General features: G+C 29.1%; 1 protein-coding gene across 1 annotated transcript in view; it reads left to right on the forward strand.

The window, feature by feature from the left end:
• The first annotated feature begins 8,246 nt into the window (after positions 1-8,246).
• LOC107168455 (uncharacterized) overlaps positions 8,247-13,027 on the forward strand; it is a 39,996-nt gene continuing 35,215 nt past the window's right edge. The window contains exon 1 of the mRNA XM_015517868.2: positions 8,247-8,616. Within this exon, the coding sequence (XP_015373354.2) occupies positions 8,584-8,616 (33 nt within the window). The 5' untranslated portion in view covers positions 8,247-8,583. The remainder of the gene's footprint in view (positions 8,617-13,027) is intronic.

Genomic DNA, 13,027 nt, shown 5'->3' on the forward strand with positions numbered 1-13,027 from the left:
AACAGGACGTATTAAAGAGTTTTGCGAGTATCGTCACAGAGGTGACCTTTTCTTCTTTTCTCCTTGTATAATATTATGATGTGTGAGAGGAGGAGACCGGTAAGTGTGTGTGTTTGCCTAAAAACAAGACTCTCTCAGGACGTCCCGCGGTGGGAGGGCTTGCGTGAGACGCGTCTCGGATGTCAGGTCGTTCGTGGCCTAATAGACGTTTAAAAATACAGATATCTTCGTACACGCACGCTGGGCTAACGGGTGTACCTATATATGTGCATATACTGTCTGTGTGTTATTATACCAGAACGAGCGCTGTCAAGTCACCTGGTATATAGTATATAATAACGTGTGCCAAGAGACGCATATATATTTTATATTATTATTATGCTATATTATCATTGTAATCGCGGTTTTTATTCTTCTAATGGCTTCGCCATCTATATTTATAGGTACGTGTATTATAATAAAGGTATATCGAAATTGTTATATTATATATTATATATACAGTTTATATTATATGACACGTTATTGACGGTTTCTTTATTCCCACGTCCTCCTACTCGTCAGAGGTCTTCACGAGAAAAAAAGTCGTGGAAAATACGTTTGACATCCTATTCTTAATGCAGGATTGCACAATATAATATCTGTTATTGTGGACACAGGAAATTTTTATTTTTATTTTACTATTGAAATTTATATAGGAAGGTATTTATTGTAAAGCATTACAGTACCTAAAAATGACAACCATTTACTATTTACATTAATCCAAAAAACTTGAACTTTACTTAAAAAAAATTAATTTAGTCGATTGATATCAGCTCGGTTATAATAGGTCTGTTGCTATTTATAATTTTCATTGTATTATAGATAATAAATTTAGTATACATTACACAATATAGATACAATGTACCTATAGAATATAATGAGTAAAATAGGTGAAAATACGTTTTAGTGAATGATAAAATAATTTAACTGTACAATTCTGTATATAGGTACCTACATAATAAATATATTATACTTGTAGATATTATATAAGTAAATAACTAAAATAAGTCTATTATTATAAGTGATGCAACGAAAATAATTAAACTCTGACGTAATGTTTCCCCTTTGTCAGTTGACTGTTTATGATTTTGGTAAATATTTACTTTTGGAGCAGCTGCCGTTGAGTCAACTTTGACGTAATTTAAGACACATATTTTATGTTTATAGATAAGTTAATGGACTTGAGAGCTATAGTACCTGGTAACTTATATAGTGTCCATACGCACGATAAAAATAACATTTTTCATTTCTTTTGTATGTTGTATATACCTAAATAAGTATATTAATGATACAGAAAAATAAGTGCAGTGATAATTCAGATAAATGTAATCGGTTTTTAGTCTTGGAATAGCGCGCGAAAAACTATTTTAAGCTGTTTTATAAGCTATTATTGGATATAATCACATATCACAAGAAATTTAAATCTACATTACTTGTGGCGTCGTGTCTATTTTAAAATACAAATACAAAACGCTTGTATTATACTCTACACAATCGGTACAAATCTCAGCATCCAAAACCATGAATAGATGATCATGAGCCCAAAAAATGTTTAAAAAGGTACATATTCCTCCCTAGGGTGCACATCTCACATCAGTTAAACTACCCTCCACAAAACGCCCAAACTCCTGGACAGGACCGTATCGAATTGCCGTATTTGAATTGTCGAGTTATGTGGGGTAAATCCCTTGGGTGAACCATTCAAAATTTGGTGGTCATGCTATACGGCACGACCGATTATACCGACGAAGTAAAAATAATTTTTATACAGCAAAAATAAGAGTTCTTATTATGCCTTTCTTTTTTTTATAAATGTATAAGTATAATAGGTACACATGTGAGAATATAACAATAACAAATAGTTGGTTAAAATTATGGTTTATTATAGTATTGCATCAATATTTAACTTAGTCACGCTAATTTATATTATTTATATAGATTTATAATACATATAATATGTGTATTATACATTTGTAAATAATACATGTACATCAAATAATTTGTTTAAAACAAGTACCGAGTATTAGCATATAGGCGCAACTAGACCTCTAAAACGTGGGGTGCTATACTATTAAAAACATAAAATTGATGTTATTTCATTATAATTATATAGATATTGATAAGTGTGATTTGCACCTTGATTGTGTGTGTTTGAAGCATTAATTATCTATTGGTAATTGATTCATTCACAGTAACTCTTGAAGTACATTTTTAATTGGTACATCTAAACAACAGATCAACTGATTTTAAAACACGAAACTCACTATACTTATAGTTTTCATTTTTCAATATTAAAACAACGTCTTCCTCTGCGCGTATCAAATACATTTGATATTTGATTGTCCATTGTACTACATGAAATAAGATGACTCGTGTCTCAATAGCATCAAAATTTGACTAAATAATAGGCATATAGTAACATCTAGTAGTCGTCAATAATACGCACCAAATTATCTAAAATAGCATTATCGTTTAGAACACACCACTATTAATCAAAAAGTTTGAGATTACGTGTACCTTATCGAAATTTGCACAGCAAGTTAAAATATAAGTCTAATTTAACAGTTGTACGCAAACGAGTCGTCATTTTTCGGGTCAAAATTTGTATTAGCTGCAGGGTTTTCACATTTTTCAAATTTTTCACGTTTTTTTACGCTGTTAAGAAACATTAACTATTAATTATAAATTTTTATTCTTACTTCTGAGGCGCTGTTGTATGGATAGCTGTTGTATATCTTATACATAATATAAAAAAACATAATAAAATTAAGTTTTTATTCATAATTTTTTTATTATTCTGCGTAATAGTTTATAAAATACAAATATAAAAAAATATTGATATTCTTGAGTTGTGTTTACTTTAAAAATTACTTTTACAGTTTTAAATTAATAAAAGATTCGTAATAAACTATTTTAGGTTAATCGCTATTGTATTTTTATCTTATTATACAGATACCTATATGCCGTCTATGAAATCAAATATATGTAAAACCATTATGTTTCACTTTATATGATAATATTTATCATTTATAGCGCTCTAAACAGCATCTTAAATATAAAACGACCCAACACACCATCATATCCAGAATAATCCAAAATCAGATCTCTCTACTAAATATTAATAATCAAATCATTACGCTGCTATGGATCCCCAGCCACGTTGGAATACCAGGCAACGAGACAGCTGACATCTATGCCAAAAGAGCCATAACTTCTCCTGATGCCATCTCTGTCCAAACATGTTCTCTGAGTGACATCAAGGGCGTCATACAGGCCCTGACACTGGAAAAGTGGCAACATCGTTGGGCTTCTTCACAAACTAAACTCAATGAAATTAAACTCTCCATTAACCCATGGTCAACTTACCTTACCAAAAGACGTCATGAAGTTATAGTAATCAAAAGACTAAGAATTGGACATACCTGGCTTACACATCGTCACCTCGCGAGACGAGGAGACCCAGACCTATGTAAAACTTGTGGGGAAGCTTTAACTGTCAAACATATCTTCCTATACTGTCGAAACTACGCAGACATCAGAACAGCCTTAAGTATACCTGAGCATCTATATGAAGCACTTGGACCCGATCATGAAAACACTATAAAAATCATAAAGTTTCTTAAAACAACCAAATTGTATATAACCTTATCTGAAATTTGTATTTGTATTTGTATCTATTTTGTACTTGTATTTTTTTCTTTTCATCTTTCTCTCACTTCCAATGCTGTATTTCTATATTTTAACGTTATACCTTTATAAATAATCTACATTGTACTTAATATTCATAATGTTATCTAGCACCTAATTTAATGTTTACATTGTACAATATGCCAATAACCTTAGTTGTTGCGGCTTTAATAATAATAAAAAAAAAATATCATTTAAATTGCGTTTGAATAACACATGATTATGTATGTATAATATTACATGTATAATACATACAAAAATGCTGGTTAATGGTTATAAATGGTAGAAAATAGAATACATTTTAAACCGTATAGAGAGGAATATATCGACACCATCGATGACGCGATAAACTTTCATATAATATATAGGTACCTATAATCTATATGGACTATGGTGTATAATAATATGTAGTATATAATATAGCTTTAAGACGAGCCAATTTGTCATGACAAAATGTGGGCTTACATTAATTTATGACTCTAGGCTGTCAGACCCCTTCGGTGCGAACGCTGTTAATTAAGTCCCGTCCCATAGCTGGCTTTCAACGATGACTTTCCTAACTGGGGTGTTTAATTATCAGTGTTATTAAACCACAAAGACCGTTCCAAACACGCAGTTCTATAAAATAAGCCAAAACACGATCTAAGCTTATAACATGACACAGTCGTTTTTCTAATCCTTACATTAATATATATATATAACCTAATAATACGTACCTATAAAATATATTATATTGAATATATATGTGCATGCCCTGTTGGTGTATAACATTTTAATAATATGTACTTGACGTATCCAAGGTTGAACCGAAGTATAAGCCAGGGGGGAGGGGAAGTCAAAAATGTTTGATAACACTGAAGCACATAATAGGTACATACTATTTTTTTGTTATTACAAGTGATAACACAATTGATTATTAACTAAAATAGCAGGGGTGGCCATACCGAATGGTATTGTCTATATATATGGTGGTAAAGCCGTATGTCCGTATAGGTACGTATACTATATAATACAAAGTACTGTTCTCTGTGTATGTGTATAACTATAATGTAAATCTATACTGCAGGATATTAATCAAGGGAAACATTTTTTTTTTTTTTTTTATTAGTTTTTTCATGTTTTGGTCCCTACAATTTATACATATTATTATTTATGTAGGTACCTTATACTATAAAAATTAAGGTTAATCATTCACGCTGACTGCAAAATCTCATATTTCTTTTTAACTATACATTTATTTTCTCCATGCGCAAAAATATTCTCGCTTTAATTAATTCTTTAAATATCAATTATAACTTCGTTATTCTACAATTAATCTACTTGAGCCCGAAGTGGTGCAGTGGTCACGAAGTTGATTGGGATTCATACAGTCATCGGTTCGATTCATAACAAAGTTTAAACGAATTGCGTGGTTCTACGTGATCACAAATTTTCCGTGCTGTTGCAGTCCGATTTCATCATCTGGTTTCCAAGTAGGCCTCACTCCATTGGGAGTGAAGGTTGAACATGGCTCTTCTTGGAGAAAGGGGGAAGTATCGTGTATAGTGATATATAGATAAATAGATTACACGATCTTCCTATACTACCCTGCACTTGTGATAAGCATTGACAAAAACTTTGTGGTCGTTTCAATGAATATATATATAAAAAAAAAATACTTAATCTATTCTATCACGTTGGACTTAAAATGTTTTCTTTATTTAATAATTTAATATGTTTATTAAACAATTCAATTGTTTGTATATAAAATTATTACTGTTTAAGCTGATAGTTTTATATTTCGTTTACTAAAATTATATGTGCTAAATAAGAACGGGTATTAGGTACTATACATAATACATTTGTATACCTATATAACATGTTTTAATTCTAAAATATATAATAACTTAAACTAATAGTAATAATTATTACTTGTTTATATATAACATCTTATATTGAGCAAGGTTTGATAAATAATCAGCAGATGAGAATATGTTTGTTACTGCTATACACTAAGATGTATTCCGGAAATAAAAAGACCATCACTCCTGACCTACGGGTGTCTTGTATGATCGTATTCTAAGAAAAACTTGTATGGATTTTTTTACCAAAATTTTGAATCTTAGGTATGAATAACTGTTAATAATAAGTAGGTATAATAAAAGTTTATGAATTTTATACAACAGAGTAATTAGATCACTTTGTTGAATTTCATAAAAAATTGTAAAATATAATGTGACAACGTAGTTTCGATATTTTTGAATTAGTATAATATGAATGACTGGATATTTAGCCATTATGGGGGATTTTTGATTACATTTTAAGCTATTTACTCTAAAACATATTTTATCATGCATAAGTCGGAAAAAACTTGTATTCATGTATATATATATATACACATATATTTATATGTTTTAGTTATTTTATATAATATATATATATATATATATAATAACTAAAACGCCCGTAGGCCATATAATTATTTTATATTATTGTAATTTATTGTTACACTGTAAAAACTTAAGTAAATATTGTGTTGACACAATTAATTCAAATATAATATTAATAATAATTTATGATCAGATATTGAATTATGTATCTACTTTACATTTTATTTTTATTTTCGTACACGGAGTTACTGAAATGTAGCTAAGTGAAGTTTTTTCGTGTAGTTCTAACTATTATATAATCTAATAGAAATTTAAAATTATGAAATATTACAATTCAATTACTTTTTTTAGGTTATTAAATATTTTGTTTAGGTTGATAGGTTAATAAGTCATGTAGGATAGACTGTTAGAGTAGCGTTTCTCAACCTCTGGTATGTGGAAAGTCTATTTTTGGTACAATAAGAAAATCTTACTTCATGACATAAAGTGAAATGGATTGATATCATTAATAATTGTGAATATTTAATTTTCCATTATTTTGTGCGTTAAACGCTTAAAAAATCATAATTTTATAGTTTCTAGAGAAATAATATTCCATACATGTAAAATAACGTTAACGTTTTTAATTAAAACGTAATTTGATTAATTTCTACACGATAATTTTCTAACAATGTAGGTCGTAGGTGGTAAGCATACCTACAAAAAAAGGTTGAGAATCATTATTAGAGAAAAAAAAAAATAACATAAATAGGAACCTATATAAGTAGTAAGTATAATACCTACACAATAAAAGAAAAAAAATGATTAAAATAAAGTAAATAGACGTTATAGATTACTTAGATTAGTATAGATAATAAAGATACGTAACTATAGGCGAATGAGTGAAAGTCGATAAAGTTGAAAGTATAAATAATTTATATTTTTAATTTGTATACAATAGAAAAATGAAATACTATAAATACTTAATATAATAAGATAAATAATTATGAAAATTTTAAACATAGGTTTGTGTAAGAAAAATCATTCTTTAGTATTTGCGCAATTTTATATGTAACATGGGACATGGCACGTCGAGACGCGTCCACACGCCAACAGCCTGTCTCACCCGCCGCATTAGATGTTTTCACATCAAGCAATTGAAAAACAAAACAATAAAACAACAATGTCAACAATTGCCTATTTTATAGCATTTTATAAAAGTAATTAGGTATATTAATTATTCTAGTATGACAACGATTTCTGATAAAAAAATTATAAAATACTGATATTATATATAATTTTAGCATGGATAATTGTAAAAATGACTGACAACTTTTTTTGTATTTGGAATAACTCTGTGAAGAATATCATACAAAATATTTTACTGCAGCCTTGCAAGTTGCAGAAAAACCAAAACATAAAATTCACGGTATATAGGTACTGATAATATTATAAAGCATATGACGTAAATTCGTAAAATAACATAAATATATATATATATATATATATATAATATTATACTTTAAATGTTGGAGGAAAAATCATATGAAACCTAAATCGACACAATAATATAAGTACAAATCATACTGCAATCAGACACTATAGGCTATTATATTATTATATTTATAATATATTATACTGTAGTGCGTACAATAGCAAAAATTATACATGGTGACGAAAAGCGTCATCCGACTGGTGGCCGAGAGCGAGCGCGATCGCTCTCGACAAACGACGCGCGGCGAAAAGTGGGTCATACGCGGCGATGGCGACAACAACAATAACACAATAACATCGACGACAACGACAAGAACAAGAACAACAATAGGATAATATACGACACCTAGGCCACGACGGCGGGTGACCCGATCGCACTATCCACCCATTGGCCCGGAATCGTCGGCCGGCACACAATCGATCACCGGCGGCGGCGGCCACCGCTCCCGCCCAGCCACGGGATGCTGCGGCCACGTGGACCGGGTGACGCCCGGCCATTGGCCCGACGGTACCCGATGGGTGTCACCGTACAGCACGCTGCGGCTGGACTCCACCCTGTCCGCGGATCGCCGAAAACAACGACGATGACAGCGATAACGATATACACGAGTGCCTAAAGGAGGAGGTAACCGCGTGCGCAACCAGTAGTATGACGATATACCGTGGTGCGTATTATTATACGGATTGGTGTGGGTAACCGTTGGGCAGTTGAGTACCGAGGTAGTGCACGATAAAAAGTCCACGACCAGTTAAGCACGTACCGCCCGGCCGTACACTATATATTATATACCAAACGAGTGTTCAACAATATTAATAGGTATTATTGTTTTAGCGCCGTTTAGTGCTATATTGCCATCGTCGCGATCACGCGTTCCGTCCGTTAAGTTTTCGGGCCGTCGAGTGCCGCGAGTTTCGGGTTTTAAATTGTTGTTTTTATTTTTTTCGTCAATTAGTTTCGCGTGCGCGCTCGCTACGGTGGTATGCGCCGACCCTGTTGCCACCGCAGGACGAAGTGATGTTATCGATGAACAGACCTATTATCTATCAGGTACTACCAAAAACGGGGAAAAAACTATTTTATACTAATTATTAGCTACTCACAATTCAACAATTCAATCGAAAATTGTACGGTTACTAATTTTAGCCGACAACCGGTGGTTAGTAAGTGGTTGGTTACCTAGAATTAATAATAGTAAAAGAGTGTATATACTATTGGTTTACCCACATATTATAATAATATAATATTTTTTTTTTATTGAACGTTACAGCTTCGGCAGCATAGGCCATTAGCTTTGAGTTTTATACAATTATATACTTATAAATATTTACAATTATAATATTATATCTACACTATCCATGGCAAAAAATAAAAGTTTTGAGTTTTGACTACTAACGAAAAATCTCTAGTATAGGAAAAAAAATAATATTCTCAAACCAATTATTTATTATAATTTTATTTAAAAATGAAAAAAAGTAATATTACTTATAGGTACCTATAGATTATACTTATTTAATAAAAAAAAAATATTGCTTGTATTATTGACCGTAATACTAAAGTACTTTTTAAATTAATTATTAATTTCATGTAATTATAGATTCGTAAGATGAAACATTGAAAATCTGTTGATATGTATAATATATTATATATACCTACAGAAGTGTTCCGATTAATATATATAATATATTACGATATTTGGTATAAAATGGTTTTCAGCCATGTACATGATTGGTTTTATATCTTACGCTTTAGCACAACAAGTCTCCACTATCACTCTTAAAAAATAAAAGCTTTTTCTATGACGTATCAATTACATGAATAGTTATTAGTAATAACTTATTACTTATTTGTATAACAATAATCATAATAATATTATAATATAAATTGACGAAATAACTTTGAGTACTGGATATAACAACACATTTCTTTATTTATAGTAGAATGCTAAAAGACCTAACGCTTATAAATATGTCTCTGCAGTTTATGCATTTTATTTCCTTGTTAATCATTTAATAAAACTTTTAAAACAAGTAAATAGTTGGATTGTGTTTAAAACTTTTGTATAGTTCTTTTTTTTTATTTCAATATATTTAATTTTTATGTTACTAATACTTACATTCTATAATTCTTAATAATTAATAATATTAAACAAATAATAAGATCTAAAGTACTTATATAAAGTATTTTTAAAAACATAACAAAACAAAAAATGCCTAACAAGAACTTAATAAAATCTAGATCTTCCAGTTTCAAGCAGTCATGCTTCTAGTTCAAATCAGCCAGAGTTAAAAAGTCCTCGATTAAATACAAATAGTTGTGATGTAATTATTGATTTGAGTGATTCAGAGAGGAGGTAATATAAACTGTACTGTTATGAAGTCTGAAACTCTGAACTAGCAATAATTTAAAATGATATAATTTGTAGTAAACATTTTATTTTCTTAATCTATTATTGTTTCACTCGTATCAAAATATAGTAAACAAATGTACATTTGAAATATTTGTTATTATAAAGTGTTAGGTTAGTTAGACTGTTAGGTTAGGTTAGGTCTGAAATTTTTTTACGATTTGTACACTACTAAAAATATTGGTTTAGTTTATGATCTCACTTGCAGTATGTTTTATTCATCCGGGATCCGGATATAACGATATGATTCTCTAGGTCCCTCAAGATCGTTATAAGTAAATTCTACTTCAAATATAATTTCTGTATAATATCTTAATCTGTTCAGTTGCTTAATATAGAGTTTATATTAAAAAAAAAAAAAAAAATAATAAAAAATAAATTGAAATTGAATAAAATACACATAAATCATAATGTATAGGTATAGGTATATAGCATAGTGTATCACACATTTTATAACAATTTTTGAGACGTATAAGTTTACTGGTATGCAGTATGCACTTTATTTAAGTACAAAAATCATATTATTTTATAATGGTATATTAGTGTGAAAATGGACGAAAAAAAGGTTTCTACCTTTTTTTTTCTTTTAAAAATAAATCAAAATTTCACTTGTTCCATTAGTTTTTCAGGCATGTTTTACAACTAAACTTTTCTATTAAAAAAGTTTGTCAAAAACTGTCAAAACTTGAAAAGAAACAGACATTGTCAGTGTATATATTATATACTTGGTTCAATATTTGTCGCATTCTAGATAACAGATAAACATCACCTGGATACATCAACTTCAAAAAGACACATTGTAATTCAGTTACAGTCAATTTCATTCGATGTATACTAAAAATCTGACATTTGTTTGAATATTAAATTTTTCTCTAAGGGTACATGAAAATGTATGTATACACATTTTGCTATATAACTATAATGTTACTCAAACAAATAAACAAAACATGCAGTAATTGAGCCGATTAAAAATTGATAAAGTCTATAAATAATGTCAGCAATATAGTTTCCAGTTGAAACATTTATTTTAAATACCGTTTTTAAGAAAGTGGCAATTAATATTGTAGAATATTATTAATTATGATAATATGTGATTGACGATTAGTATTAATAGAAGCTAACTATATATAAAACATTTGAATAAATTAATTCAACAATTAAAACATAATACAATAAAGTTGAAACAAATTTATATTATTGTGAATGAAATATAGAAAATAAAAAAAAAGGTTACTGCAGTTAACAATGTGTGGTCTAAATAGTATATATTATTATTGATTATATAACATGTGGGTATAGGTACTCATACTAATATATATATAATATATATACTATATATTATATAGTATCAGTATATACTGACAAAAAAACTATACTATTAATAATTAAAAACCAAAACAATATTCACCCTTTTTAATGCCCTACATATTTATATCGATCGGTTTTTACAGCTGCAGCTGATTAAATTGATATATTTAATGTAGACGCATAAATTAGCTACGTATAAATTAAGATGTTGTCATGATTAAATACATCGAAATTGTTGATAAAAAAAAACTTATTGAACATTCACTTGTTAATCTTTCAAATAAATACTTCAATTAAATTATAAATTCTTAATTAATTCTTTGTCGAGAAGTTTAGAAATTAAAATCCTATTTGATTCTTATCTTTCTTCAATGAATACTCAAAAAAACTTTCGCGATAAAAATGTAAAATCTATACAAAAAAAAAATTTGAATTAATAATCATATATATAATAACATATATAAATAGTTTTACTTTAATATTTCCACAATTTGTGAGATGGCATATACATTATACATATTGCATTTTTATTTTATTGTTTCAAGGAATATTTACATTTTAGTTATGAGAGTTTTAGAATTTTAGAATTTGGCTGTAGAACATAAGCGCCAATCTAATATTGTATACCTGCTATACCCAATATATACATAAGCGCCAAAGGTACAAAAATGACCTATCATTTGCGCCAAAATCTGTAGAACATAAGCGCCAATCTAATATTGTATACCTGCTATACTCAACATATGACATAAGCGCCAAAGGTACAAAAATGACCTATCATTTGCGCCAAAATTAATATTTTATATAAGTATTAAGTAGGTAGTTATTTAAAAATTTCTATATCTTATAAAAGTTATATTATATTAATATTATTATGTTGATAGTAAATTATAATATAGGTAGGTGCACATCAATATTTAATAGATTTAATAAATTGGTTGATTTTTTATAAAAATAAAATGTTCTATTCTAGCAGAATATTAATTTTTTTGGTACACCTCAATGACACATTACCACTGGCCATTTCTCTTAAAAATCTATATTTTTGCTCTTTAAATAAAATACACACAACACCTTTGTTCGTAACAGTTATTATAAAATCCATTTTAACGAATGACGCTTACACGGATGCTTACGAAATAGGTACTAACAATATTATGTTATAACACAAACTGCTCACACACTGCCTATTTGACAATCTATCGTAATCAGATAATACGATTAAGATTAATATGTCGATTAAGATTAAGCGTTTGGAGTTTTTGAGTGATATAGTTCTAAATTTAATATCTGTTATTTAATTTCTGGCACTTTTGTACGATACGACTTTTTTTTTCTTATCTTATTTTGGCGCTTATGTCTTCTACCGTTAGAATTTATACTGAAGACAGATTATTGTTGTAGCTGATAATGTCAATGACATGAAGCACCGAGTAAGGATAACTAATGTTTATATGGTTTTTAACATCATAATGTATTTTAAAATTTTTACAATATGAGTTATTATAATAATATAATTAATGACTTTTTGACACGTGGTGGTACGTACAATCTGAGAAAATTCACTAAGCGTATTTAACGGCCGCAGTTACTATAGCTCCCGGATGGTCACCCGTCCGGGATTTTTAGCAACATATCCTTGCACATGTGTTACAAGTTTACAACCCTACCAACTCAAAAACCTACAAAAACAAAAATATATATATAAAATAACCCCACACCCAATAGCCTATGTTTCCACGGATT

Source organism: Diuraphis noxia, unplaced genomic scaffold (assembly GCF_037042655.1).
Source record: "Diuraphis noxia isolate RWA-SAM2 unplaced genomic scaffold, SU_Dnox_SAM2 contig0002, whole genome shotgun sequence".
NCBI lineage: Eukaryota > Metazoa > Arthropoda > Insecta > Hemiptera > Aphididae > Diuraphis > Diuraphis noxia.